The sequence below is a fragment of the Heterodontus francisci genome, chromosome 17 (assembly GCF_036365525.1).
Source record: "Heterodontus francisci isolate sHetFra1 chromosome 17, sHetFra1.hap1, whole genome shotgun sequence".
NCBI lineage: Eukaryota > Metazoa > Chordata > Chondrichthyes > Heterodontiformes > Heterodontidae > Heterodontus > Heterodontus francisci.
The window spans coordinates 32927842-32955317 of NC_090387.1; the positions used below are offsets into that span (position 1 = coordinate 32927842).

At 40.1% G+C, this 27476-nt stretch overlaps 1 protein-coding gene across 2 annotated transcripts; it reads left to right on the forward strand.

Moving 5' to 3' along the window:
• The first annotated feature begins 3500 nt into the window (after positions 1-3500).
• LOC137378814 (ataxin-1-like) lies at positions 3501-26891 on the forward strand. Of its 2 annotated transcripts, XM_068049230.1 has the most exons (6): positions 3501-3642; positions 14085-14186; positions 14313-14386; positions 16542-16588; positions 17804-19683; positions 20032-26891. In XM_068049230.1, exons 5-6 carry the CDS (start codon positions 17908-17910, stop codon positions 20533-20535), a joined length of 2280 nt encoding a protein of 759 aa, XP_067905331.1. In that variant the 5' UTR covers positions 3501-3642; positions 14085-14186; positions 14313-14386; positions 16542-16588; positions 17804-17907; the 3' UTR covers positions 20536-26891. The 2 variants fall into 2 exon arrangements, with proteins under 2 accessions (XP_067905331.1, XP_067905330.1); XM_068049229.1 differs by lacking the exon at positions 16542-16588.
• The last annotated feature ends 585 nt before the right edge of the window (positions 26892-27476 follow it).

The following is a 27476-nucleotide window of genomic DNA, read 5'->3' on the forward strand; positions in this document are numbered from 1 at the left end:
GCCCAAAGCACAAACATGAAAAAAAAGCAGTGGGTAGGCACATGGTAAAAAAATGAATGATGAAACAAAATAAAATAAAATATACAAATAAAAAATAAAAAATAACTAAAAATAAAATGGGGGGGCCCGTCATACTCTGAAATTATTGAACTCAATGTTCAGTCCGGCGGGCTGTAGCATGCGTAATCGGTAAATGAGATGCTGTTCCTCCAGCTTGCGTTGATGTTCACTGGAACACTGCAGCAAACCCAGGATAGTTGGCTGAGCATGAGAGCAGGGGGATGTGCTGAATTGGCCAGCAACCTGAAGCTCAGGGTCATGCTTTCAGACTGAGGGGAGGTTTCTGCAAAGCGGTCACCCAATCTGCATTTGGTCTCCCCAGTGTAGAGGAGACCACATTGTGAGCAGCGAATACAGTATACTAAATTGAAAGAAGTACAAGTAAATCCCTGCTTCACCTGAAAGGAGTGTTTGAGGCCGTGGATAGTGAGGAGAGAGGAGGTAATGGGCAGGTATTACACCTCCTGCAATGGCATGGGAAGGTGCTGTGGGAAGGGGACGAGGTGTTGGCGTTAATGGAGGAGTGGACCAGGGTGTCGTGGAGGGAACAATCCCTTCAGTATGCTGACAGGGGAGGGGAGGGGAAGATGCGTTTGGTGGTTGCATCACGTTGGACATGGCGGAAATGGCGGAAAATGATCCTTTGGATGTGGAGGCTGGTGGGGTGGAAAGTGAGGACAAGGGGAATCCTGTCGCGGTTCTGGGAGGGAGGGGAATGGGTGAGGGTAGAGGTGTGGGAAATGGGCCGGACACGGTTGAGGGCCCTGTCAATCACAGTTTGGGGGAATCCTCGGTTGAGGAAAAAGGAAGACATATCAAAAGCACTGTCATGGAAGGTTGCATCATCAGAGCAGATGCGTCGGAGACGGAGAAACTGGGAGAATAGAATGGAGTCCTTACAGAAGGCAGGGTGTGAAGAAGTGTAGTCGAGGTAGCTGTGGAGTCGGTGGGCTGATAATGAATATTAGTAGACAGCCTATCTCCAGAGATGGAGACAGAGAAGTCAAGGAAGAGAAGGGAAGTGTCAGAGATAGATCATGTAAAAGTGAGAGAAGGGTGGAAACTGGAAACAAAATAAAGTTTTCCATTGCGGGGCAGGAGTAGGAAACAGCACCGAAACAGTCATCAATGTACCGGAAAAAGAGTTAGGGGAGGGGGCCTGAGTAGGACTGGAACAAGGAATGTTTGACATATCCCACAAAAAGACAGGCATAACTAGGACCCATGCGGGTACCCATAGCGGCACCTTTTACTTGAAGGAAGTGAGTGGAGTTGAAGGAGAAGTTGTTCAATGTGAGCACAAGTTCAGCCAGGCGGAGGAGGGTGGTGGTGGATGGGGACTGGTTGGGCCTCTGTTCAAGGAAGAAGCGAAAGAGCCCTCAAACCGTCCTGGTGGGGGATGGAGGTGTAGAGAGATTGGACGTCCATAGTGAACAGGAGGCGGTTGGGGCCAGGAAACTGGAAATTGTCAAAATGACGTAGGGCATCTTTTGTGATGTTGATTGTGAGGAAAATATTGGCCAGGACACCAGGGATAACTCCGCTGCTCTTATACAAATAGTGCCATGGGATCTTTTACATCCACCTTAGAGGGCAAACCAGGCCATTAAACTAAGTATCATCCAAAAAAAAAGCACCCTCAACCATGCAGCACTCCCTCAGTACTGCACTAGTGCCTGTCTAGGTTTTTGTGCTCAAGTCCTGGGGTGGGACTTGAATCCAGAATCTTGTGACTCGGAGGCAAGATGGCTACCAACTGCATCACACCTGACACAGTTGAATCTTTAATATCTCTGTTTTGAAGTTATTTTGATAGCAAATGTTGATGTCATAATTTAAATCATCATTAAATCCAGATTAAATATTCCAATTTCTGAAGAAAAATCTTCATTTCCTAGATTCATTAAATATAAAATGAACTTGTGTTTAGTGAAAAAAACCCAGAAAATTCTGGAAATACTCAGCAGGTCTGGAGAGAGAAAGAGAGTGAACATTTCAGGTCGATGACCTTACATCAGGATTGGTAAAATTTAGAGATGTATGAGGTTATAAGCAAGTGAAAGGGGGAAGGATGGGAAAAATAACAAAAGGGTAGATCTGTGATCAGGTAGAAGGCAGGAGAATTTAAATGACAAAAGGGTTCATGGTGTAAGGGCAAAGGGAGTGGAACTGGGGCAAATAAATAAACAAATAACGTGCCTTGAGGAGGTGTGACAGGCAGAATCATGAACAGCTGCCATCTGAAAGCAAAAAAAGGGGGAAAAAACAAAAACAGCAAAGGAAAAGGAAACAAAATGGGGCAGAGGTTATCATCTAAAATTGTTAAACTTAATGTTGATTCCGGAAGGCTATAAAGTGCCCAGTCAAAAGATGACTGTAGGGAAATATAGGGACAGGTGGGGATGTGGTAGGAATATGGGATTAGTGTAGGATTAGTATAAATGGGTGGTTGATGGTCGGCACAGACTCGGTGGGCTGAAGGGCCTGTTTCAGTGCTGTATCTCTAAACTAAACTAAACTAAACTAAACATGAGGAGCTGTTCTTCGAGCTTGCATTGAGTTTCACTGGAACTGCAGGAGATCGAGGACAGAAAGGTCAGAGGGCAGCAAGGAGGAGAATTAAAATGATAAGCGTCTGGAAGCTCAGGGTCAAGCTTGCAGACTGAATGGAGATGTTTAGTTTAGTTTAGAGATACAGCACTGAAACAGGCCCTTCGGCCTGTTCCACAACAGATGTTCCACAAAGCAGTCACCCAGTCTGCATTTGGTCACCCCAACATAGAGGAGACCACATTGTGAGCAGCAAATGAAGAATACAAAATTGAATAGCTTACAAGTAAATTTGTTTGGGGCCTCAGACGGTGAGAGCGGAGGTGGTAACAAATCAGGTGTTGCATCTCCTTCCCTTACATGGAAAGGTGAGGGGTGTTGGGAGTAACTGAGGGGTGGACCAGGGTATCGTGGAGGGACTGGTCCCTTCGAAATGCTGAAAGGGAAGGGGAGATGTGTCTGGTGGTGGCAATCACCCTTCCACCACTGTACTTGCTTAAACCGGTTACATTTATTATTTTCCCAGTTCTGATATAAGACAATCGACTCAAACGTTAACTTTGTTTCTCGCTCCCAAATAATGTCACTGAGCACGCTCTCCCGTATTCGCCCGGTGCTGCACTATTCGCCCGTTTGCTGACGGGCACAGATGCAGTGGGTAGTTTTCACCTCAGCTAGGGGTATCTGTAGATTTGCCATCTGTAGATTTCCTGCAGTCCTCCCGCCCTGAGGGGGCGCTGTGACTGGTATTTTCCTGTAGTCCTCCCGCGCCGAGGGGGCGCTGTGACTGGTGTTTTTCTGCAGTCCTCCCCTGCTGAGAGGGCGCTGTGACTGGAGGATCGATTCCTGATGTTTTGAGGTTGGGCGCCTTGGGTGACGCCATCAGCTTGCGCCATGGTGTTTGTCGCTGTAAAGTTTTTTTCTGCTGTTGAGTTTCTAATTTTCAGGTGAACGAAAATCGAAGACTCGATCACGGAGAGGGAAAACCCCATGAATTCGCGGAGGCTGCTGGAATCGGGATGAGATTTTCAGGTAAAGAAAAGAAATCAACTAAAGAATGGGATCTTACAGCCTGTTTTACTGAACTTTAGAAACCTGTAAGAAGAATCCAGTTTCCTGCTGGGCCTGTCAGTGCTGTAACTTTGAAATTTGAGAAATGCTGTATATTTAATTAGGGTTAGAAGAATAGTGTATTGGTCTGTAAACCTTCTTTCAAAACAGTGCATAAAGAAATTGATTTGAGTGTTGTGACTTTTTAACTGATGTAGGAAATACCATTGTAGCAATTAAAGGAGGTCCCCAACAATGACCTCCTTAACACTCAGAGGCACTGGCTAGTGTAGTTCTGAGCTGTAAAAACCAGCAAGGCACCACATTTGATTTCGAGCCTGTGCTAAACTTAGCTTTTGGTAAGGAAGGTGGTAGGGATACTATCATTAGCCTCAAAACTAGGGAGAGGCAATTCAGTCAGATCTGTTGACAAATGTATGCACGTCAGTGAGTGGTGAGAACTGAATTTGAGGCACAGCCCACCAACATTCACTCTCTAAAGTTGGCCACTTGTACCAGTGAATGGAGCACTGCCTCACCACAACTTTTCAAAAACCTGACATTTGTAGAACAAGAGTGAGGAAGGAGTCCTATAGTTTTGAAGTGGAGGGGTAGGAAAGAATAGCTTAGGAAACTATGCCATTAGTCTTGATTTCATCTCAGTGGAGTAGGGAGGATAGGAATAGGGTGTAATATGGCACATTCACATCTCTAAAGGAACAATAGACTAAGTCAAAGCAAAAAGCTGCAGATCCTGGAAATCTGAAATTAAAACAAAGTGCTGGAAATACTCAGAAGATTTGGCAGCATCTGTGGAGAGAGAAACAGAGTTGGTGTTTCAAGTCGGAAATGATGACTTCTTCAGAACCGAAGGACGGTAGAAATGTGATGGGTTTTATGCTGTTGAAAGCGGAGGGAGGAGGAACAAAGGGGAAGGTTTGTGATAGGGTAGAGGGTGGGAAAGATTGAAAGACAAAGCATTTGTCCAGAGAGAATGTTAATAGCAGAATAATGAACAGCTCTGTTCAAAAACAAAAACATGAAAATCCCGAGTGGATCATCCATTTCGGCCTCCTCCTGAGGTCCCCAGCATCACAGATGCAGTCTTCAGCCAATTCAGTTCACTCCACATATCAAGAAACGGCTGAAGGCACTGGATACAGGAAAGGTATGGGTCCTGACAATATCCTGGCAGTTGTACTGAAGACTTGTGCTCCAGAACTAGCTGCGCCCCTGGCCAAGCTGACAGCGACAACACTGGCATCTACCCGACAATGTGGAAAGTTAAAGCAGGATAAATCTAATCCAGCCAATTACCGCCCCATCAGTCTACTCTCAATCATCAGCGAGGTGATGAAAGATGTCATGAACAATGCTATCAAGTGGCACTTACTCAGCAATAACCTGCTTAGCGATGCTCAGTTTGGGTTCTACCAGTGCTATTCCCTCCAGACCTCATTATAGCCTTAGTCCAAACATGGGCAAAAGGGCTGAATTCAAGAGGTGAAGTGAGAGTGACTGCCCTTGACATCAAGACAGCATTTGACGGAGTGCAACATCAGGGAGCCGTAGAAAAGTGAAGTCAATGGGAATAAGGAGGAAAACTCCTCAGTGGTTGAAGTCATATCTAGCACAAAGGAAGATGACTGTGGTTGTTGGAGGCCAAACATCTACGCCCAGGCCGTCACTGCAGGAGTTCCTCAGGGTAGCATCCTTAGCCCAACCATCTTCAACTGCTTCATCAATGACCTCCCCTCGATTACAAGGTCAGAAGTGGGGATGTTTGCACAGTGTAATACTGAAACAGTCTGTGTCCAGCAACATTCAAGCTTGGACTGATAAGTGGCAAGTAACATTCGCGCCACATAAGTGTCAGGCAATGGCTACCTCCCCTTAACGTTCAATGGTGAATCTCCCACCATCAATATCCTGGGAGTTACCATTGATGAGAAAGTGGACCAGCCATATAAATACTGTGGCTGCAAGAGCAGGTCAGAGGCTGGGACTTCTGTGGCAAGTAATTCACCTCCTGAATCCCCAATGCGTGTCCATTATCTACAAGGCACAAGACAAGAGTGTGATGGAATACTCTTAATTTGCCTGGGGGAATGCAGCTTCAATGACACTCAAGAAGTTCAACATCATTCAGGACAAAGCAGCCCGCTTGATTGGCACCCTATCTACCATTTAAACCTTCACTTCCCCCACCGCACAGTGGCAGCAATGTGTACCATATACAAGATATACTGCAGCAACTCACCAAGGCTTCGTCAACAATACCTTCAAAACCTCTGACCACTACCACCTAGAAAAACAAGGGCAGCAGACACATGAAAACAACGTCACCTGCAAGTTCCCCTCCAAGGCACACATCATCCTGTCTTGGAACTATGTTGCTTTTACTTCACTATTGCTGGGTCAAAAACCCTTCCAACAGCACTGTGGGTGTACCTACACCAGATGGACTGCAGTGGTTCAGGAAGATGGTTCACCACCTTCTCAAGGGAAATTGGGGATGGGCAACAAATGCTGGCCTTGCCAGCAATGCTCACATCCCATGAAAGAATTAAAAATCTAGTGATTTGGGAGACTAATTAGATATGATGATGGGAGGATACTATGATAGTGACCTATATAGAAGTCTTTTATGCTAGACCCCATCAAAGGCCTTGGAGATGACCAAAACAAAGACAGAACATTCACTAAAGTGTTCAAGATCAGAATTTCAATAGTGCATAACATGGGCAGCTAGATAGATAGTGGAATTGCCAGGCTGGAAAGCATACTGGTGATGGGGAATAGGCTAGAGCCGTAATGGTAATGGATAATTGGTGAGTTAACAGCAGCTTCCATAGGCTTAGGCAGTACTGAAGTAAGGTATTCAAGCAGTAGTTTGAAGGGCATGAGATCATCTTTCTTGGTGGTAGGAGATGAATAGAGAAAAGCACATTTCCAAGGAAAAGGAAAGGTGGATTGGAATTGTTGTCATAGAAACATAGAAAATAGGAGCAGGAGTAGGCCATTCGGCTCTTTGAGCCTGCTCCGCCATTCATTATGATCACGGCTGATCATCCAACTCAATAGTCTGATCCCGTTTTCTCCCCGTACCCTTTGATCCCTTTAGACCCAAGAGTCAGACTTACTTAATAATGGATGACACACAGCCCAGCCCTATCCTATCCTTACCTATCATCCATCTACATTTGGATGTGCAGGGCACAATTTCAAAATTTGCAGATGACACAAAACTTGGAAATATTGTGAACTGAGGGGGATAGAGATAGACTTCAAGAGGATAGAGACAGGCTGGTGGAATGGGTGGACATGTTGCAGATGAAATTTAATGGAGGGAAGTGTGAAAAGATGCATTTTGGTAGGAAGAATGAGGAGAAGCAATTTTAAGTAAAGGATACAATTCTAAAGGGGGTGCAGCAACAGAGGGAGGTGGGGATATATGTGCACAAATTGCTCAAGGTGGCAGGGTAGGTTGAGAAAGTGGTTAAAAAGCATACAGGATCCAGGGCTTTATAAATAGAAGCAGAGTACAAAAGCAAGGAAGTTATGAAGAACCTTTATAACACACTGGTTTGGCCTCAAAAGGATAAGTGTGTCAAATTTGGGCACTGCATGTTAGGAAGGATGTGAAGGCTTTAGGGAGGGTTCAGAAAAGATTTACGAAAATGGTTCCAGGATGAGGAACTTCAGTTATGTGGATAGATTGGTGAAGCTGAGGTGTTCTCCTTAGAGAAGAGAAGGTTGAGAGGAGATTTGATAGAGGTGTTCAAAGTCATGAGGGGTCTAGGCAGAATAGATAGAGAGAAACTGTTTCATTGGTAGAAGAATCAAGAACCGGAGGCGATATGAGGAAAAACTTTTTTACGCAACCAGTGTTTAGGATCTGGAATGCATTGCCTGAGAGAGTGGCCGAGGCAGATTCAATTGTGGCTGTCATACGGAAATTGGATGAGCACCTGAAGAGAAAAAAATTGCAGAACTGTGGGGGAAGGGTGAGGGAATGCAACGAGCTAAATCGCTCTCGCAGAGAGCGAGCATGGACTGGATGAGCCGAAAGGCCTCCTTTTGTGCTGTAACCATTCTATGATTTATTGTCATTGTGCACAGAGGACAGTAGTCAGCAGTGGGAACCAGATTTGATGGTTCTCTTCCTAGGCAAAGAGTGCTGACTGTTGAGACCAATAATAGCATCACCACTGCCAACCTGGCTGAGATAAGCTAAGGACTGCTTGTGTGACCTCCCTGTGATTTAGTATCTCACAATATGAGGCAGTTCTCCCAATTAAACTATGTTGTGTAATTTTTTTAAAAATATGTGCCTATAGTTCCTGTTGTCTTGCTGTGAGTGTCATTATTTATATTTTTTGACAGGCTGAGATCTCCAGTTGTGCATTCTTGCCCACCAGCAACATGACCTTAATTCTTAGGCAGTGCATGGTACAAAGATAGACGCAATAGTGTGTAGATCAAAATAGCTTCCTTCCAAGGCAGTGTCTGTCTTTGAATTGTTGATGTCTTCATTTGCCATGGTCATCAATTATATTTCTCAATTGTGTGAAATTCTGAGAGTACAAGCTCAGCAAAATAAATTGCCACAAGCAGATCTACATTAGTCTCAGTGCAGTGCAGCTCTGGGTGCAGAGCATGAGGATAACAGTAACACATACATAATATAACATGATGCACCTTGGCCCACATATCATTTTGAATACTTGTTTTAGGAGAAGTAAAACTGAATGGCACAGTAGGTTAGCAGATGGTTTGAATGAAGCCCAGGTATAATAGCAAAAGTGTGCTCTCTGCAAGCAGCACAGGCTTCTTAGCAAAATGTGGTTCGGCCAGGCTCAACCCAGGTCCTAGTAGTAGTGGGGCCATAGTGCAAAATTCTTTATGGTGTGCCACATATTGCTGATAAGCTTGCTCTGAGGATGTCGAAATTAGGAAAGAAACAATCATAATTGTGCAGAAGGGATGTTCCTCTGAAGTTGGAGTTAAGGTACAATTTTATTGCACAGTGAGCTTTAAAGTCCTCATCAGTTATTTGTAAATGTGAGAGCGAGTGAGAAAGAAAACAAGCATAAGTAAGGGATCATTTTTGTGAAATTCAACTTTGGGTAGAGAATCGGCCTTTTATATACATTTTAGAAAAATCCTATAGGGATATAATGCATAGCCAATCTGCTACCTCCTGTTTTTACCCTTGCTAAAATTGAATTTCACCCCCAATGTTCCATGTGAAAACAGGAAATTTGAAGTAAAATATACCAGTTCTTATTACTTGCATCTATTTCACAAAGTTTTTTAATTTGTGAAGGAGATGTTGATCCACAATTGTTTGTATTGTCAGTTCAAACACAAAATCTATCCATGTAGATTTTATGTACTGAGAAAACTTAACAATATTTTCTGGTAACCTTTTTTGGAAATGGACTGAAAATTGATCCACGTTGTCTGGCCACTCTTTTTCTGCACCTTAGAAAGCAGTTTGTTGAAGCGAAACATTAGTGCCAGCCTTGGCTCTTAAGTCAGAAGGTCATGGGTTCAAGCTGCACCTCAGAGACTTGAACACATGATGTAGGCTGATACTGCAGTGCAGTACTGTGGGAGCGCTGCACTGTCGGAGGTGCTGCCTTTCAGGTGAGGCATTATACCAGCTGCCTGCTCGTGGGTGTAAGAGAATGCATGGAGCTTTTCGAAGCAGAGGAGGGGAGTTCTCCCAATGTCCTTGCCAATATTTATCCCTGAACGAATACCACAAATTATCTCGTCATTTCTCTCATTGATGTTGTGGGATCTTGGTATGTGCGAATTGGCTGTCACGTTTATCTACTACACTGTGAAGCACTTTGGGATGTTGTGTGTATGTGAAAGACAGTATATTCATGTAATCTTTCTTTTGATTTTAAACATTAGTCATATGGTAAAGTAGTGTCCATTAGCCATTTTGATAGTTGTACATCTAACCATATGTCAATTGGTTTAAAGAGATCCTTGCATTTAGATGCATTAAAATCTGTCTGTTTTTGTTTTCGTCATTGATTCTAAAAAGAATGTAAGTTATTATAGATTTATTTTTGTCGTCTTTAATCTGTGTTGATAATGTGTTGCCGGAGATACTTTCTGGTTTTGAGCTTAGATGTTGCTCGACACAGTTAAGACAGTAGATCGTGTATCAGCAAGAGCAGATCCAGTGATTCTTGGCCTATTTTTTGAGAGTACAGTTTCATACATGATGTGATTCTCAGCCTAGTTAAGGTTAACATTGGAAGATTCAAGTTGGTCTTCTCCATATTCATTATACAAACTGTAAATACAATTTATTGATGTTGAATTTTGGATTCAGCTGCAAATTATCATTTGTAAATTAAATTATTTGGTCTTCGCCTTGATTTATTTCACAAAACCTTGGTATTTTTGAAGGTCAAGTACAGTCTACTTGCAAAAGAACATACTGGCTATTAGTCAGCTAATATTAGATGGTGACTTTCAGCAAAGTAATCCATTTACTCGGAGAAATCACTGGAAACTACTCTCCTTAAGAATGAAAATGTTACGTAAGGAGAAAAACTGTTAGAAGTAGCTGAATTATAATTCCATTTACTGTACTTTTTTTAAGGAAGCAAAATGATGATCAGGAGATGATCATTTAAATATTGAATCATGAACACAATTCTTCAGCTTTAAGATCTTTGAATCTTTCAATGCCCTACCCTTGTATCAGGGATATATTACTGATAGCTCTGGATATTTAGTACATGTAGTGTAATCACAGCTTATTCAGTTTGATTTGAATTATACTGAGTGCCAGCAGTACAGTAGCTGTTAGTAATACCTTATCAGTTAGCTTTTGGTTCTTGATGTAGATAAATAATTTTCAGAAATGCTAGTGTTATGTCGCTCCTCCATGAATATTCTATATGAAGATGCATGCTATTTTCTGCTTTTCGGTGTGTTTTTAACCAGTAAAATTAGTTTATTTTCCTGCATTATGAAAAGGAAAATTAAAATAGCTTGGGTAAATTTACCATGTGGTACAGTGAGCTATGTAGACCAGAAAAGCCCTAGTTTTAATCGCTGATCTTTGCTGGAAAGCTCCCTTGAGCTATGGAAGAAATGGGGGTGGGTGGGTGGGAGGGGAATGATCCCTTTTGGAAATTACATGTGGATAAATATTGGACATATTCCAAGCCAGCTCTAATATGCCGTTCATAACCAACCATTAAAATAATATGTGAATGTTTACTAACAAAGCTGTCAGATGAAGAATGATCACTTGGGTGAGGTGCTACAAAAGAAAAACTGCATGCCAGCAGGAACAGAGAACTGGAGAAAATCTGTGGGTGGGGGAAATACATCTATCCCATATTAACCAGCACCTTTACAACATTGCAGCAAGTGTCATGATACAAGTGAACATTGTTTCTTGACATGAAGCAGCTTGAATCTTTTCAGTGTTGTAGCACAATAAAGGGATTATAATTTTATAGCTAATATTATGTGTCTAATTGTTTGAACCAAATAAACAGGCTGACTATATTGCATTATTGTATAAGTGTAAGATAGAAGCAGTGCATTTGTGTGATGGGTTACAAATCTCTGGTCTGCACCAGATATTCTGTAGGATTCATGTTACCAGTCACTCCTGTAAACAGATTCTGCTTTCCTACAATCTGAAGAATACCTTTACCTCTCAATATCTATGATAACATGGCCGGTGGGAGGTGGTGGGATGTTGAAACGTTACAAACCCTAGTTGTGTGTACTGGATTCTCTGAACTCCTATCTTGCAGAGGCAGCGAGATGAGGCCTGTTGTAAACCTGATTTATTTGACTCGCAATACCTACCAGGTGGAATATGTTTTAGTGAAATTCAACCTATCTCATATCATTACTTCAAATTCACATCAAAGATTATATATTGTGAAAATTTAGCCTTTGAAATGGGCATAGCTTCATTTTATAACTCAGTATTTGGAGAACTGTGCAGTGCTAACTGTAGAAAAGAGAGCTCTCTAACATTTTCAAACTCCAACTCACATCAGACTGGTTTTTACAGAGAAACATTGAGAGGCAAATCTGACCTTTCAGCCTCCCCCAATTCTCTGTGCTGAGGATTGGTTTCCTGAGCTGCAAATAAAACCTGCCATCTTCTGCCCTATTCTTTCCTCACCCCCAACCCACCTTTGGTGTGGTCGCCATGGCAACACATTGTCTAGATAACTAGAATATCTGCTGTGCTCAATAAATAGAAGCATTCTACCATTACAGTGCAACTGTCTCTAAAATGTACTGATTAAATCCCTTTTCCCAAACTGATAATATGCAAGAAACACAATTCTGTTGCCCACTTTGTCTGGTCCCAGCTATTCAACATTCCCAGTTAGGAGTTAACTCCTTGTGGATTGAATTTAACTTGATAGCAACATCACAATAAAAATTAACTGCAAAATCCTTCCCCAGCCAAATAGACAAAAACTGAGAACTTGATAATTATGTTGATGTATGAATTACTATGAACAGTGGGGCAATTTGTTTAATTAATTGTCTTACATACATACTTTGGCAGATCTCTATCAGAACCATGCTGATTTTCTTTAATATCATTGCCTTTGTCACTCTTTGCATCTGTGATTTGGATCATCTTGAAACACACGATACTCCATTACATTAGTTTCAAGTATCTTTTTTCCATTTGTCAGATACATTTTTTTCTTGGCATCTCCTGGCACATCAATTCTGTCCTTGGACACAGTTCCAAAGGTGTAGGTCACCCTCTGGTATTTTACCTGAGATGAGTTAATAGTTTGGATGTAGACCCTTTGTCAGGAAGGTTATTAGGAAGGGTCTAATTTTTTTTTTTAGAGATACAGCACTGAAACAGGCCCTTCGGCCCACCGAGTCTGTGCCGACCATCAACCACCCATTTTATACTAATCCTACACTAATCCCATATTCCTACCAAACATCCCCATCTGTCCCTATATTTCCCTACCACCTACCTATACTAGTGACAATTTATAACGGCCAATTTACCTACCAACCTGCAAGTCTTTTGGGTTGTGGGAGGAAACCGGAGCACCCGGAGAAAACCCACGCAGACACAGGGAGAACTTGCAAACTCCACACAGGCAGTACCCAGAATCGAACCCGGGTCCCTAGAGCTGTGAGGCTGCAGTGCTAACCACTGCGCCACTGTGCCGCCCACTCTGGAAACACTATCCCATCTGTTTCTTTTTAGGATGCTGACAGACCTGCTATGAATTTGATGACTAAATAAGTTAATTTTAAAAAATGTAACTGCACATATTCTGTGTTTGCCAGTGTTTTAGTCATCACATTCCAAAATTGCATCCACTTTTTCATGGATTAGGAAAGCTAATAACCTTGTTCTTTAAATTGACCATCGCAGTTCCACCCCTCTCAGTTCTCATTTAAAATCCTCATCTTCTACCATTCGCCCAGGTACCATAAACATTTTCACACTGAGATATCTTCACTGCTTTTCTCCCTTAGCCTCTGCACCAAGCAACTTCTCATCCTGAGTGATTTCAATCTCCATCTCTCTTCTGAGTTCACTGTTTTCTCATCCTCCCTTAATCTCCCTTCCTGTACACTCCCCAATTCATATTCACAGCCTCAGTTCACTATTCCAATGTACTCCTGGTTGGCCTCCCACATCTACCCTCTGTAAACTTGAGGTCATCCAAAACTCTTGCCCGTGTCCTTACTTACACCAAGTCCCATTCACCCATCACAGGTTAAGCAATATCTTGAATTTAAAATTCTCATCTGGTTTGCAAATCCCTCCATGGCCTCACCCTTCCCTGATCTGTAATTTCCTCCAGCCCTACAACCCTCCGAGATATCTGCGTTCCTCTAATGCTGACCTCTAGAGCATCCCCCATTTTAATCACTCCAGCAGTGGCGGCTGTGCTTTCAGCTGCCAAGACTCTAAGTGCTGGAATTCCCTCCATAAACTTCTCCGCCTCGCTACCTCTTTCCTGCTTTAAAACGCTCCATAAAACCTGCGTCTTTGACCAAAGTTTTGGCCATCTGCCCTGATATCACCTGATGTGGTATGGTGTCAAATTTTGTTTTTTAATGCCCCTGTGAAGTGCCTTGGGACATTTTATTACACTAAAAGCACTATATAAATACAAATTATTGTTGTAAATTGTTCTGCACACCTATTCACAAAACTGTGGCCATCATTACTTCACTTCAGTGTCATTCAGTTCAAGATGCTCTTTGAAAGCAACAATTCTATAATTGTACTGCGAGCTGCATTTCACAACTCGTGAGAATTTCTTGATCCACTATTGTGCTTTACTCAAATCTCAATGACAATACATATTTATGTTATGCAACATAGTAACCAAAAATATTTTATTTTTCCTTTTCATTTTTAGGATCAAGGTAGAAGTCACCTTCCTGGATACTACTTTAGTTGATGATGGATTGTTTGGCATGATGTTAGTTATTGTTCAACTATGGGAGGTTTAATGTGTGAGGTAATTCATCCTCTTGTTTAATATAAAATTATTTATGAAATGTGACATAAAATTGTTTAAAATTGTGTTGCTTATTGTTTACATGAACACTATTATTTGAATTTAATCTTTCTTGTGCTCATCAAGGTGAAGGATGTCAGTGTTCGGAATCATAACATTTTTCCACTTTGGGTACTCCGTGTCAACAGAAGCACTCACAGGTAAGGTTTAGAACAATGTAGATGGTGTGTGTGTTTGTTGGACATGACAGGTTTCTGGCTCAGATTGTTCCCAACTGGTATACAGGAACATGAAGGATGCCAGTCCATGTCAGGAGGCATTTGGTAATGGCAGCCATAATTTGACATCATCAAATAGCTCCCTGCTAAATGGACTACAGGTGGGAAAAGTACTCTCATTCCAAATACTGTAAAATGGGTTAAATTCACAATTTAAAATTTGTTTGTTACATACTGCTACATTTTTATCACAAAAACATCTAAATTCATATGCTGTTAGATCATTCATTTGGGAATGGTGCATCGTGGATATGTTATTGGACTAGAAATCTAGAGGCCTAGACTAATGATCCAGAGTTCAGATCCCACCACAGCAGCTGGGGAATTTAAATTCAGTTAATTAAATAAATCTAGTATCAAAGCTAGTATCAATAATGGTGACCACGTAACCACTAAATTTTCATAAGAAACCTTCTAGTTCACTAATGTTCTTTAGGCGAGGAATTTTGCTGTCCTTACCTGTTCCAGCCTATATGTGACTTGAGACTCTCAGCAATGTAGTTGACTCTTTTAGATTTTTTAGATTTAGAGATACTGCACTGAAACAGGCCCTTCGGCCCACCGAGTCTGTGCCGACCATTAACCACCCATTTATACTAATCCTACACTAATCCCATATTCCTACCACATCCTCACCTGTCCCTATATTCCCCTACCACCTACCTATACTAGGGGCAATTTATAATGGCCAATTTACCTATCAACCTGCAAGTCTTTTGGCTGTGGGAGGAAACCGGAGCACCCGGAGGAAACCCACACAGACACAGGGAGAACTTGCAAACTCCACACAGGCAGTACCCAGAATTGAACCCGGGTCGCTGGAGCTGTGAGGCTGCGGTACTAACCACTGCGCCACTGTGCTGCCCTCTTAACTGCCCTCTGAAATGACCTAGCAAGGCACTCAGTTGTCATGATGGCTCATGACTACCTTCTCAAGGGCATTAAGGGATGGGCTATGTAGTAGCGCCTGCATCCTGTGAAGGAATTTTTAAAAAATTCTGCTACTGTGTTTCTCAAGCTCAGTGGCACTTTACTCTTCAGCATATGTGCAATGTCAAAGTTCTGCCTTGCCTCACCTTGTGCAGTTACAGCATACATGCACTCCTGACTGTAGCACCAGCTGGTAATTTCCTTCAAGCTGTGATGGCCAGGGAAAGGCAAAGCCCTGACATTTCATACATGCTGCTGTTTAGAGTTAAAGTAAGCCTGAGAAACAAAGTGACAGATTGAAAGAGCTAGAATGGTATTTTGTGTTACTGGAGACCTGGAATTTCAACATGCAAAATATGTTTTGCACTCTTAAGTCTCTGCTCCTGCAAAACATACCATATATGTAAATTTTCTCATGATGTTGTATGTCATGCATGTTAAGATTGTTAAATTACAAAGATGAGGGAGTGGTTTACACTGACAATACTTACAGTACCTTTTCCATTAATGACCAAATCAAATGATATCAAGGCAAAGGAGAATAAAACTGCTGATACTGGAGATCCATAACTGAAAATGCTGTCAATCCATAGTAGAACAGTCAGCATGTGTAAAGAGAAAAAGCAGGTTAACATTTCAGGGATAGAACCAACATCAGAACTGCAAATGAATAGACAAACAAGCATTTTATAAGGTTGGATTAAGGAGAGGGAGAAAACCAACAGATACTCCAATCACAGGGAATTAATGGGTTGAATGATCACTGAACTGTTTAATATTTTAAAAAAAACAGGCAGGCAATGGAGATGCATTGCAAGATGAAAAATATGCAAATAGCTATGAGGGTAAAAAAACATGGAAATTCCCACATAAAACAGCGAAAGAAGAGAAAAGGCTGAAAATGTAGGAGGTCTGTCTGTCTGCAAGTGTGACTTGACCACCTGTGTCTTGCTATGTTAACTCCTGTTCCCATTACCAATCTGACCTCTTTGGAACAGTGAAGGCCTAAAACAAGAGGCCAAATTAGACTCAATGCAAGCTTCAAGAACAGCATCCCGTTTTTCTTCTGGGTACTCTTCAGCCCTCCTGTCTGAACACTGGCAGTACTAATATAAAACCTTGCCTGTGTCTTTCATTTTCTTCACAGCAAGTGATGCCTGTGCTGGGAGCGGGATTGTCAGTGTCAAGGAGAGGGTAGGTTGGTTTATGTTTCAAGTATAGCCCCTTCATTAGAATGCAACATTGGCATGGTTTTGACATGTTGGCCTGGTTTTTTTCCCTTTTTCTCTTGCCAGCATTTTCTGTTTTCATTTCTGACCTCCTGACAGTTATATGCACCATGAGTGTTACCCCAGTTTGTACTAGTCACTGTCCACAGTGTGAAATTATCCACTTTTTGGTATTAAGAATGGAGAATCAGAATATTTTTTTAAAGGTTAGACACTCAAATGTTGGTATTCAGAGGGACCCTAGAAAATGAATCACAAAGTTAACATGCAGGTACAGCAAGCAATTCAGAAAGCAAATAGTATGTTAGCCTTGATTGCAAGGGGTTTGGATTATAAGAGTAAGGAAGCCTTGCTGCAATTATTTGGCTTTGGTGAGACCACATCTGGAATATTGTGTACAGTTTTGAACTCCTTACCTAAGGAAGGATATCCTTGCCTTGATTGCTGGGATGAGAATGCTGTCCTATGAGGAGAGATTGAGTAAAATGGGCCTAGATTCTCTGGAGTTTAGAAGAATGAGAGGTAATCATTGAAACATATAAAATTCTTAGAGGGTTTGACAGTGTAGATGCTGAGAGGCTGTTTCCCCTGGCTGGGAGTCTAGATCTAGGGGTCATAATCTCAGGATGAGGGGTCAACCATTTAGGACTGACTGAGATGAGGAAACATTTTTTCACATAGAGGGTAGTGAATCTTTGGCATTCCCTACCCCGGAGAGTTGTGAATGCTCAGTTGATTAGTATATTCAAGACTGAGATCAAGACTTTTGGACACTAAGGGAGTCGAGGGATAGGGTGGGAAAGTGGAGTTGATGTAGAAGTTCAGCCATGATCTCATTGAATGTCAGAGCAGGCTCGAGGGGTCTTATGTCTTACTGCTGCTCCTATTTCTTGTGTCTCAGTCAGAGGCCCAAGAGGTACTCCTCCATGGTTGAGGTTAAAGAAGACTTACTCTACATCAGGAGGCTCACTGAACTTGGAAAAGTTTGATTCTGACGCTGGTTACTAAAAATTGAAGTATTTTCTGTTACTTAGCAATGACATCCATGAACCTGCTGAGTAGCAAGAATAAATCTTTTTAAAAAAAATTTAATTTGTGATTGTCATGCATTTTAACGGTATACAAGTAATTTTTTTTTATTGTCACTTACATATTCTCTGTTTCTCCTCTGACTGATTAGGGTCCTGCCAGCAGGTGGTTTGAGGAAAGCAGTAGAATATCTTTGTTCTCCTGCTGACATTCCTCAGTGATATTTTTAGGAAAATTAATACCCCAGAGTACAATATGAAACCTGCTTATGAACGAAACCAAGAATGCCTGCCACCAAAGAAACGAGAACTACTACAGAATAGTACTGGAGGTGAGGACGTCTTAAAAAATAATACATTGCCAACCAATATTACCACTGTAAGTGATGCTGATTGGTCAAGAAGTGCTCCTGAAGAGAGCCAGACAACACAGAGATATGGAGTCAGAGCTGATAATGGTGAAAGCTCACCAGGAGTCGCAGTGGATCAGTATGGCATGATGTACAAATTGGCTGTACCTTCTGCAAACTATTCACTAAGTGCTCAACATTCATTAGTGAATATGGGGCATCTCTCACCCGCATACAGCATTGCATCTCCGCTTCTTCAGCACCATGCGGTTCCATATACGCCAGTTCATTACACCCAACTACCCCACACTTCACTGCAATTTGTAGGAGCTCCATATCCAGTACCGTATGTCTCTCATGGGATTCTGCCAAATCCATTGATTTCCTCTGCTGTCGGCATCCCCACCTCTCATCTTTCCCAACTTGTTTCATATCCTTCCATGATGACTGAGGCTGGCACTCCTCCTCCACAGGCAGCATCTCCTGCACAAACATATAGTAAAGCTACTGGTTCTCCCGTACACAGTTTGACTCCACAAGGACCACTGCCTCACCTAACCACGGCAGAAATTTCACAAGGCATGGCCCATGGTAGGGTCCCACTCCATTTTCAATCTTCGCTGTTAACACCATCATATGCAACATTTGCTACAGCAGTGTCAAATCCAGATATTTGTCATGAAAATAGATGTAGCCTTCAGATGGCAAAAGACAAAGAAACTGCTGAAACTGTATTGGAAGTCTCTACAAACCGAGGTGAAGGAGTTTCAGACCATCAAAGCTTTGAGAAACGGTCACGACATGAGAGATTTATAGAACTTCAGGCACCCCATTATGTTAGCAGCAGAAAGGAAGTCCAGCTCTCTGCCTCATCAATGGAAAACCAGAGAGGCAGTCCCCATTTTTCTGCCCACAGGGAACCAAGAAATGAGGTTATCTCTCCAGCACAGAGGAGTACACCAGACACAGACCTAGAAGTCCAACAAGTAGTTGGGAGTTTGGGTGTTCGAGGGTCTCAGGGTCCTGTGGTTGTTAGAAAAGAAGTCTTAAGTAATATTAAAGTTTCACAGAATTCACTCAAAAGTCAAGAGCAATTGAGACACCATTCGCAGATCATTCCAGGTAAGAACTTTGCAGAATTTTGTTCCACTGAAGAATTACTGCAGTCACCATATCTGCCTGCTCAACAGCACATTACCACAGGACTCAAAAGGCATCCAATAGATGACCAATGTGGACATTTGCATAAAACAATGGTGTTAGCCAATGGGCAGCCAGTATTAATGCCTGTTGATGCCCCTGTTCTCGAGGAGGATGCATTGGTTAATAATGTTGCTGTAACTACAGAACCCACAATTCAAAGTCATCTTGATGGGCAAACAAGAGCTTGTACAGTGGTTCCACTTCCAACATCTCAATCCACAGTACCACTCCTTCAGCCTGTCCTGGTCCAGCAGTCCCCACCTGCTCATATTCCTTCGCATTTTATGAAAGGTGCCATCATCCAGTTAGCAAATGGGGAGCTGAAACGTGTAGAAGACTTGCAAGTGCAGGACTTTGTGCATAGTGCAGAGATTAGTGCCGGGTTAAAGATCGACTCCAGTACAGTGATTGACGTTGTTGAAAGCCAGCGTCCCGGCTATGTCACCCTCCATTTCTGTGTAGGAGAACCTCAAACAAAGGTGAGTCTGCAATTACAGTTACAAGTAATCTCCTTAAAGAAAAAAATGTTGGTCAAAAATCAGTTACCAAGTTAGTCCATTCCTGCTTGAATTAATATGGTTGCCAGACATTATGCAGGGAACCCAAACGTTTGGGTTGCCCCAAAGAATTGGTGATGCAGTGAAGTCTAGGCCTTTTTTTTTGGTTAAAACATTTGTAAAATGGATCCAGATCAGTGAAGGAAGTGTTTGCAATAGCAAAGATTTTATTTGGGTAGTTAACTTGGGAAGTTAATTTGCTTTTATTTTAAGAATGTTAAATGTGTTACTGTGGGATTGAGACATTGTGATTTTTCTCCTGTGTTGTAGGTGAGTGTAGAGGTCACTCCAGAGCATCCATTCTTTGTATTTGGCCAGGGTTGGTCCTCTTGTAACCCAGAACGCACTGCACACATCTTTGGACTTTCATGTCAAAGACTCACAGTGGGCAATGTCTGTATATCACTCGGCGTCCAAACTTCTGGCAGGAGCTCTACCCAGCCAGCATCCTCTCCAATCAATACTATTTCAGCTCATGACTCAAGGACCATGGGAACATCTGAAGTTGTCTTAGCTCCTCCAGAAGTCTCAATCCACATAAGTAGAAACTCTGAGGTTAGAAATCATTCAAAAAACTCCGTCATGCAGTATTTGCATACGGACTCTGAAAGCACAGGAATTCCCAGCCACCTGAATTACCAACGTCGTTGGTCCACCCCAGTTTTCCAAAGAGACGGTTTTCAATCAGAGGAGGCAAAAATTTCCTCCCGGCCTTCTTTCATACCACAAGAAGTCAAACTTTCAATTGAGGGACGTTCAAACGCTGGGAAATAACTGCATGAAGTCTGAGGGAGTATAAATTAAGACAGATTCGCACCTACTATGTTAGCCTTTTGCCATTTCTATACCGAAAAATGTACTTTTGATAGTTTTCACAAAACATTTGCAGCATAGAGGAGATTAGATCTGCCATTGGAACATTAATGGCAAATAGGGAATGTGTGGCAGAACAGATTTTTCTTAAATAATAAATGAGGGTGCTATTAACAGTACAAAGCCAATATTTTTGAAGAACACGTGTTCTGATATTGCAAATATTTTCCAACTTCAGAGATAATCTGGTAAATTTTGTATGTTGTTCCCTGAAACACCTGTTTTGCCTGGGGTTGGTGATCCTGGTATGAAAAGATTACACTGTTGAGGTCCCCGCAGTACGTTCTTGAAAAGCATTAGATGTTACAAATTAGTTTTCATTTTCCCAGTTGACAAACCAGGCTTTAACTCCATTGTCAACAAAGTAACTTTTAAATTAAATTAATTGTAATATTGACATGTTATCACTTAATTTAAAGAAAATTGTTAGTGATAGATTTCAAGATGGACAGGGGACTTTATTTGGCAAAGCACAAAGTGCATCTTGAAACCAGTAATTGAAAAGAGCCATTAAATGTGCTGTTTGGCAACATTTAGGTGGAAAAGTATGCAAATTCTTAGGAAATATTTTGCAAAGGGTCATTGATGTAGAGGAGGTCTGAGCTTGTATGTGTTTGTCAACTCAATTTTCATAGTAATTTAATTCAAAACATTAATCTCTTCCAGATATAGCACTAATTTTATAACTGAGCAACTTGTTGGTTTTAAGCCCAGAAAAACCCATCCACATTCTCCATGATGAATTATGTTATGTCCCAGGCACTCAGTGATTGAACAAGAGATTTGCCATGCATGGCCCATTTTCTCATTAATGTCCAATGGACAGTTCTCACAAAAGAGTAAATTGACCTATGTAAGCTGGATTTAACACTTATGGTCAAATGATTTTCTTACCCTTGATTTAAAACTTAAGATATTTAAAATAATGTAATTGGTTATGATCACTAAGCATAATCAAAAGGGTAAGTACATTTTTCTTTTTTTTAATGTTTTAAGAACATTGTTTTGTAACCTTCAAAGAGGATCAAGTACCTTACTGAGTTAACAGTGTTTTAAGGTGTTTTGTGCAGTTCTTGTGCTAAATTAATTTGATCAACAGCCTAAGTAGAGTAGCTAAAAAAGGTTTAGGTACTCTTTTTTTTGTGTAATAGTGAGTGAACTGAACACCATATGCTGAATTATTCTGCTGTGGTGTTGATGCTTGAAATTATCCTCATACAAGTCTCCTGGCTGTAGAGGCGACAACTTAAAATATCCTATGGTAGTGAACAAGAACTTTCAAATCAGTACACTTCCAAAGGGCACACACACAAATTGGACCTATCTTTAAGCGACTTCTCATTTTCTTTGCACTTTTTTTACTTTTACAAGATTCCATTTAATATTTAGAATCTACTTGAGCTGCAGCAGTGGTTTACTTAATCACATTAAACAGAAATGGGAAAGTGAGCTTCAGGTAAAGTTGCATGTGAAAAGGGATTGGCTATGTAAAGTAGTGAAGAGCAGTTAGATGCTACTCTACTAGTGGCAGTTCTTGCAAAAATATAGCTGATGTAATCGCTTTCACCATTTGACTCATTGATATATGTAGTTAGATGATGAGGTTAGATGAAAGATTAATTAAACTGTACAGAAGTGTGCTCTGGGTATACTTGCCCCCTTATAGCATGATGCTCAAGTTCTGTGCATGCACCTCTTTTAAAAGATATTTAATTTTTGATCTTTTTGTGTCCTAGTTCTTTTTTTAAATTGTCATGGTTTTGGGATAATTCAGCTGAACTAGCTGAAATCCACTTGTGGTGGACCCGTTTTCTCCGTTATGGTGAAGTGATACTCATTACTAGTTGTATTGTTTTTGCCACTGCTGTTCATAGGTTACTGTCTTCAGGAAAGCAAAGTAGAAAGTTGCAATAATTAGATCAAGCGTGGAAAAAAAAATTAATTTTGAAATGAAGGATAAAGAGATAATAAAGCAAAGGTGAAGAATGACCGAGGGATTTTAAAGTATATTTCTGTGAATAGTTGGTGCACTACTACGAAATGTGGTTTTATTCCATTGGTGATTGAGGACCCCAGTGCTACATGACTAATTACACTTGTATTTAAAAAGCTGATGTGAAAAGAATATTAGAATTAGAACTAGTGCTAAAGTACTTTTGAAAATTTATCTTAGTGTGTGCTATATTTTATATTAAACATTTTGTCACCTAGCACTTTTAAATAATTACAGTGCTGATGAGTGTCACTCATTACAGGTTTATTAACTAGCCCACCCAATATGCTTTCTGATGTTGCAGTGCATACCTGTGTTCTTTGGCATGTAATTAGTTTGTGTATATGCACTTTGACCGTTTAAACTGAAACTTTTATCTCCCCAAACCTTAATTTAAAGAAACAAGCAACATTATCAGTTTATCTGAAATCATCACAAGAAATAATTATCGCCTTTTCAAAATGTAAAAAGAGATTTTTAAAAATAGATTATTGAGATACCTATGCACAACACTTTTCATGTTCAGCTGATTAAGTGTAGTTATTTACTCATTTTGTGAGACAATGTGGTATATTTGATCATTAGCATCAGAAATACATTGTGTTTAATTACCTGGGACAGGACTGGTAAAGATTCATGCACATAGCTGTGAAAACCATGAGCCTTTGCACAACTTAATGGACATACCAGAGTTGACTTTTGTATTTTAAATTAACTGTTGCATCCCCAGTAATTTGACAGTGATTTCCCCCCACTCTCCCCCACCACCGCCCAGAGTTAAATTACAGTGCAGCATAATCTGAAACCATGAGTATTTTAGTAAACCTTTTTTTAAAAAGACATTTTCTTATGTGAAAGGCTGTCGTGTTTTGCAGTAAAAGAATCTTTAAATCCAAGGCTTCGTGTACTAACCAGCACACAGGTAATACCTAGGATTGAGGCTAATTTTATCATCAGGAAATGAATGCCCATTGTCAACTGTGGTACTTGGAGTTACTTTCGCAAACATTTTATCTTCAATGTTGTCACTGGAAGTAAATGACTGCCCAGATCATGCAGTATTTATATACCAAACTGCATTTACAATTTATATGGAATTGCACTTGCTAAGAACTGACATGGAGAGGACGTAAAAGGGAACTATAAAGGTTCAGGAATTATACCAAAGTTCAAAGGTTTAAGCAGTTTGTTATGGGTCTAGTAAGGTTAAAAATTTTACTTTGTAAAATAGCACTGGGTGCAAAAGTACAAAAATGAGCTGTAGCCAAATCCCACAATAAAAATTTCCTAATCTCTGGACTAGGAACTGCATCTCTTATATTCCTTACCAGTAGTAAATGCAGCTTTAATATTTTTTCTTTAGAAACTGTATCAGCCTTTATTGATTTACAACATTGATTATTAAAATCAATTTTTGTGAGACTGCAGATTGCAAAATAAAATTCCATACCAATTTAGTTGCATTATTTTCACGATACTGTAATTTGTAGTTTTTTCAGAATTCCTACCGTCTAGATGTTTTTAGCCTTTTGAGCCCCATCCAATAAGATGCATTCTAAAGAAGACATAAGGGGATTTTAATTTGTTTTGCAACGTGTTGCCAGGGGTGATACATTTTTGTGCAGGATTATCTACTGTCTCTTTCTTCTACATTGTAAAAACATCGAAGAGATGTACAGAAAGCTCTTTTATGCTAGAACATTTTCAAATTCACAAGTGCAAATTGAAAAAAGTAATTGGTAAGTTTTACCTGCTAATAACATTATCTGTTGGTTGCATAATATATTTTAATGTTACTTTAACAAATGTTAGTATTATATATTTGTGCTATAGGAAGTTTTTATGCATGAACGTTTCCTTTCAGACTACTTGATAAGAAGAAAATCCTATTTAGACACATAAGTAGGGAATCTGGTTACTATTTTTTCTCTTTGTGTCTGTCTGTCAGCATGGTCAGTATTCACATTTAAAGTTGACGATAAGGCCTCTGAAGCGCCAACCTTGGCTGAATTTCAAAACTACCCACATAAAAGTCTGTAGTGTTTTCTGACATTTACAATAAATTCTTTGTAGTTTAGAATGTTCAAAAATATGTACATTATGTATATCTGTACAACAAGAAAGTTTATTCAAAGTGCTGAAGGTTAAGATTTTTAAAACTGGATATCTGTTTGTTGATACACCTTGCCAAGTTATTTTTAACCTGTGTAAAGAATATAAAGGTAACACTAATTACTATTTTATTTTGTTTCAAAATTTCTCAGAAGGGATTCTGGCAGGTTTTAATTTTTAACTAGTCTGTGCAGGTCAACAGAAGGGAGACTGCCTTTAAATCATACAACTAAAAGATAGGCTTAAAACATATTTTGATGTTTGTCAGTGAATACTCAGTACAAAATCAAAGCCAAGGAGAAAAAGTTGCAGCGGAGGACTATTGTTTCAACAATCTATGGAGTTAGCACTAGTGGATTTATTTCCATTGTAAACATTTAAATTAATGCAATTATTCTTAGCTGGTTTTCTGCAGTATGATTGGCTGAGACAACATGCGTAGCTAGACAATATACCATATCTTGGAAGGGGGAGGAAGAAAGAAATATTTTCTATTTGATTATAAGTTGGGTTTTGCAGTTAGCCAATAGCCTTAGCAATTAGCTTTCATTCCTGAAAATCAAGTTCAACTATAGCCCAGGACAAGGTGACTAAGGTTTCCTCTTAATGTTGGCTGTTAATTCTTTGAGTACTGAATTCCATTTGCAGCTTTTAAGATTTGCACATTTTCGATTCTATAATATTTGCAGTAATTATTTGTAATTTTTTTTAACACTGTAGAGTTTGTAATTATGTTCACACTATTCTTGGAATAAGTTATTTCCTGTTAAAGCCCTCTCTTAAGTACACCAAAGCATTTGGTGATTGAAATAAAAACTGAAAATGCTAGAAATACTCAGCAAGTCAGGCAGCTTCTGTTTCAGGTCATTGATCTTTCATCAGAACCTTAACTCTGTTTCTCTCTCTACAGATGCTGCCTGACTTGCTGAGTATTTCCAGCATTTTCTGTTTTTGTTTCAAATTTCCAGCATCCGCAGTATTTTGCTTTTGCATTAGGTAATTAAGTTAGGCCCCTCAGCATATTCCATGGTAGGCATGGATTCAGGCTACAGAATTGACTTTCATGCCATTTCAGCAGCAATATTAATATTTTATTACTGCTGAGGTAAAATGTGAAAGCAGAATGCCAGCCAACCTTGAGGTTCCAGTTAGAATGAAATGGAATCTGTGCCCATTTACATCATATTCTTTAGCACATATATACTGTTACACTAGGTAATATCACTAATGTACAAAGATGCATTTCAGTCCAAAATACACAATATAGATTTTCCTTCAGGTTTACCTATTTGCTCAAGGTTGTTCTGTATACTTAGTGAATTAAGTGCTGCCTCTTTGGTTGTCGGATTTGATCAATACCTGTATCAAAATTGGTACTGATAATTTACATTTCATGTGCTCATTCACACAAATATGTATAACAAGGCATTCCTTCCTTTAACTGTGCTTTTGAGTATTATAGGAATTGTTGTAATGTGCATTAACTTACAGTTGCTAGATGGGGAAAATGGTACAAATGCAGAACCCTAGTGTAAATTCTATTAATTTTAAGTAGATGTTTCACACAGGCATTTGATCATTTTATGGGTTGCAGGTGTCACCATAGAAGATTTGAATGTTTGGAGCCCATTCCAAAGCCTGAAAAAAAATTTTTTGTTGGCTTTTCATAAATCAATACTTAAATTATAAACGTTTGTCCTGCTTATAAAGTTTCTTGTGTTTAGGAAGCAAAATGTGCTGACGTTCAGTGATTTTCTTACACCATCATAGAAGCAACAAGGTTACAGGTATTATCTGTAGAAATGGTCATGGTAAAAGTTCTGCATAGGCCAACGAAAAAGGGCTTCAACTTCAATCTCAGAATTGGGTTACTGCTTTAGCTAAATGGGTATTGGTCATCTTATAGCTGCCAGAATCACTGCATTCCTACCAGAATCCTTGAAAGCATTAATCTATATCGTGTTGTGTTTTTGTAACCATTTTTTCTAAAAAAAAATTAAAAGTTTTAGATTTGTATATTTGTATTTTTGTGGCCTTTTATGCTGTTTAATGTTAATTTTGTGTACTACAAAAGAAAATGTATTTTTATTGCCAAGTCTAACTTCTTATGTATGACTGCATTAATTTGTTGGTATGTAAACACTGCATAATATAAACTCTACATTTTACTTTTGTCTCGGTAATTATTGAGTGGGCTCATTAACTGCAGAGTCGTTACTTATGACGTTAATCCCTTTCTTTCTGTCATGATCATTGCCTACATCATGGGTGTCAGATGAGTCATAGTTTTCCTTCTCATTGTGCACCTCTTTTCCTTTCCAACCTGTTATTTTCTAATTTTACCCATCGTGCTGTACAAAACTTTCCTGTCAAAGTTTTGAGCTAAAAAAAATTCTTTGAGAAACAACCCCCATGATAGTCTCTCACCAGTTGCACTACAAGCCCCAAATATAAATGTAATCACAGATTGCACATAAGTTTATGAATATTTTTATCTAGAAATGTGCCTTCAATAAAGTCAAGATATTTCAGGAGTACACTCCAATAGGTAAAATCAGCTTTATTTCAGTAGCACTGTAACCTGGTCAATAGGGAGAGAAAGGGGACAAATATTATTGGAGGCATGCAGAAGTAATGGAAAAATACGAAGGGACATTTGGGTATTTTAGATTTGACATCTAAAATTTTCGGAACGTTTCAGCTATGAAAATAGGCTGCGTTTGCTGACAATGCAACC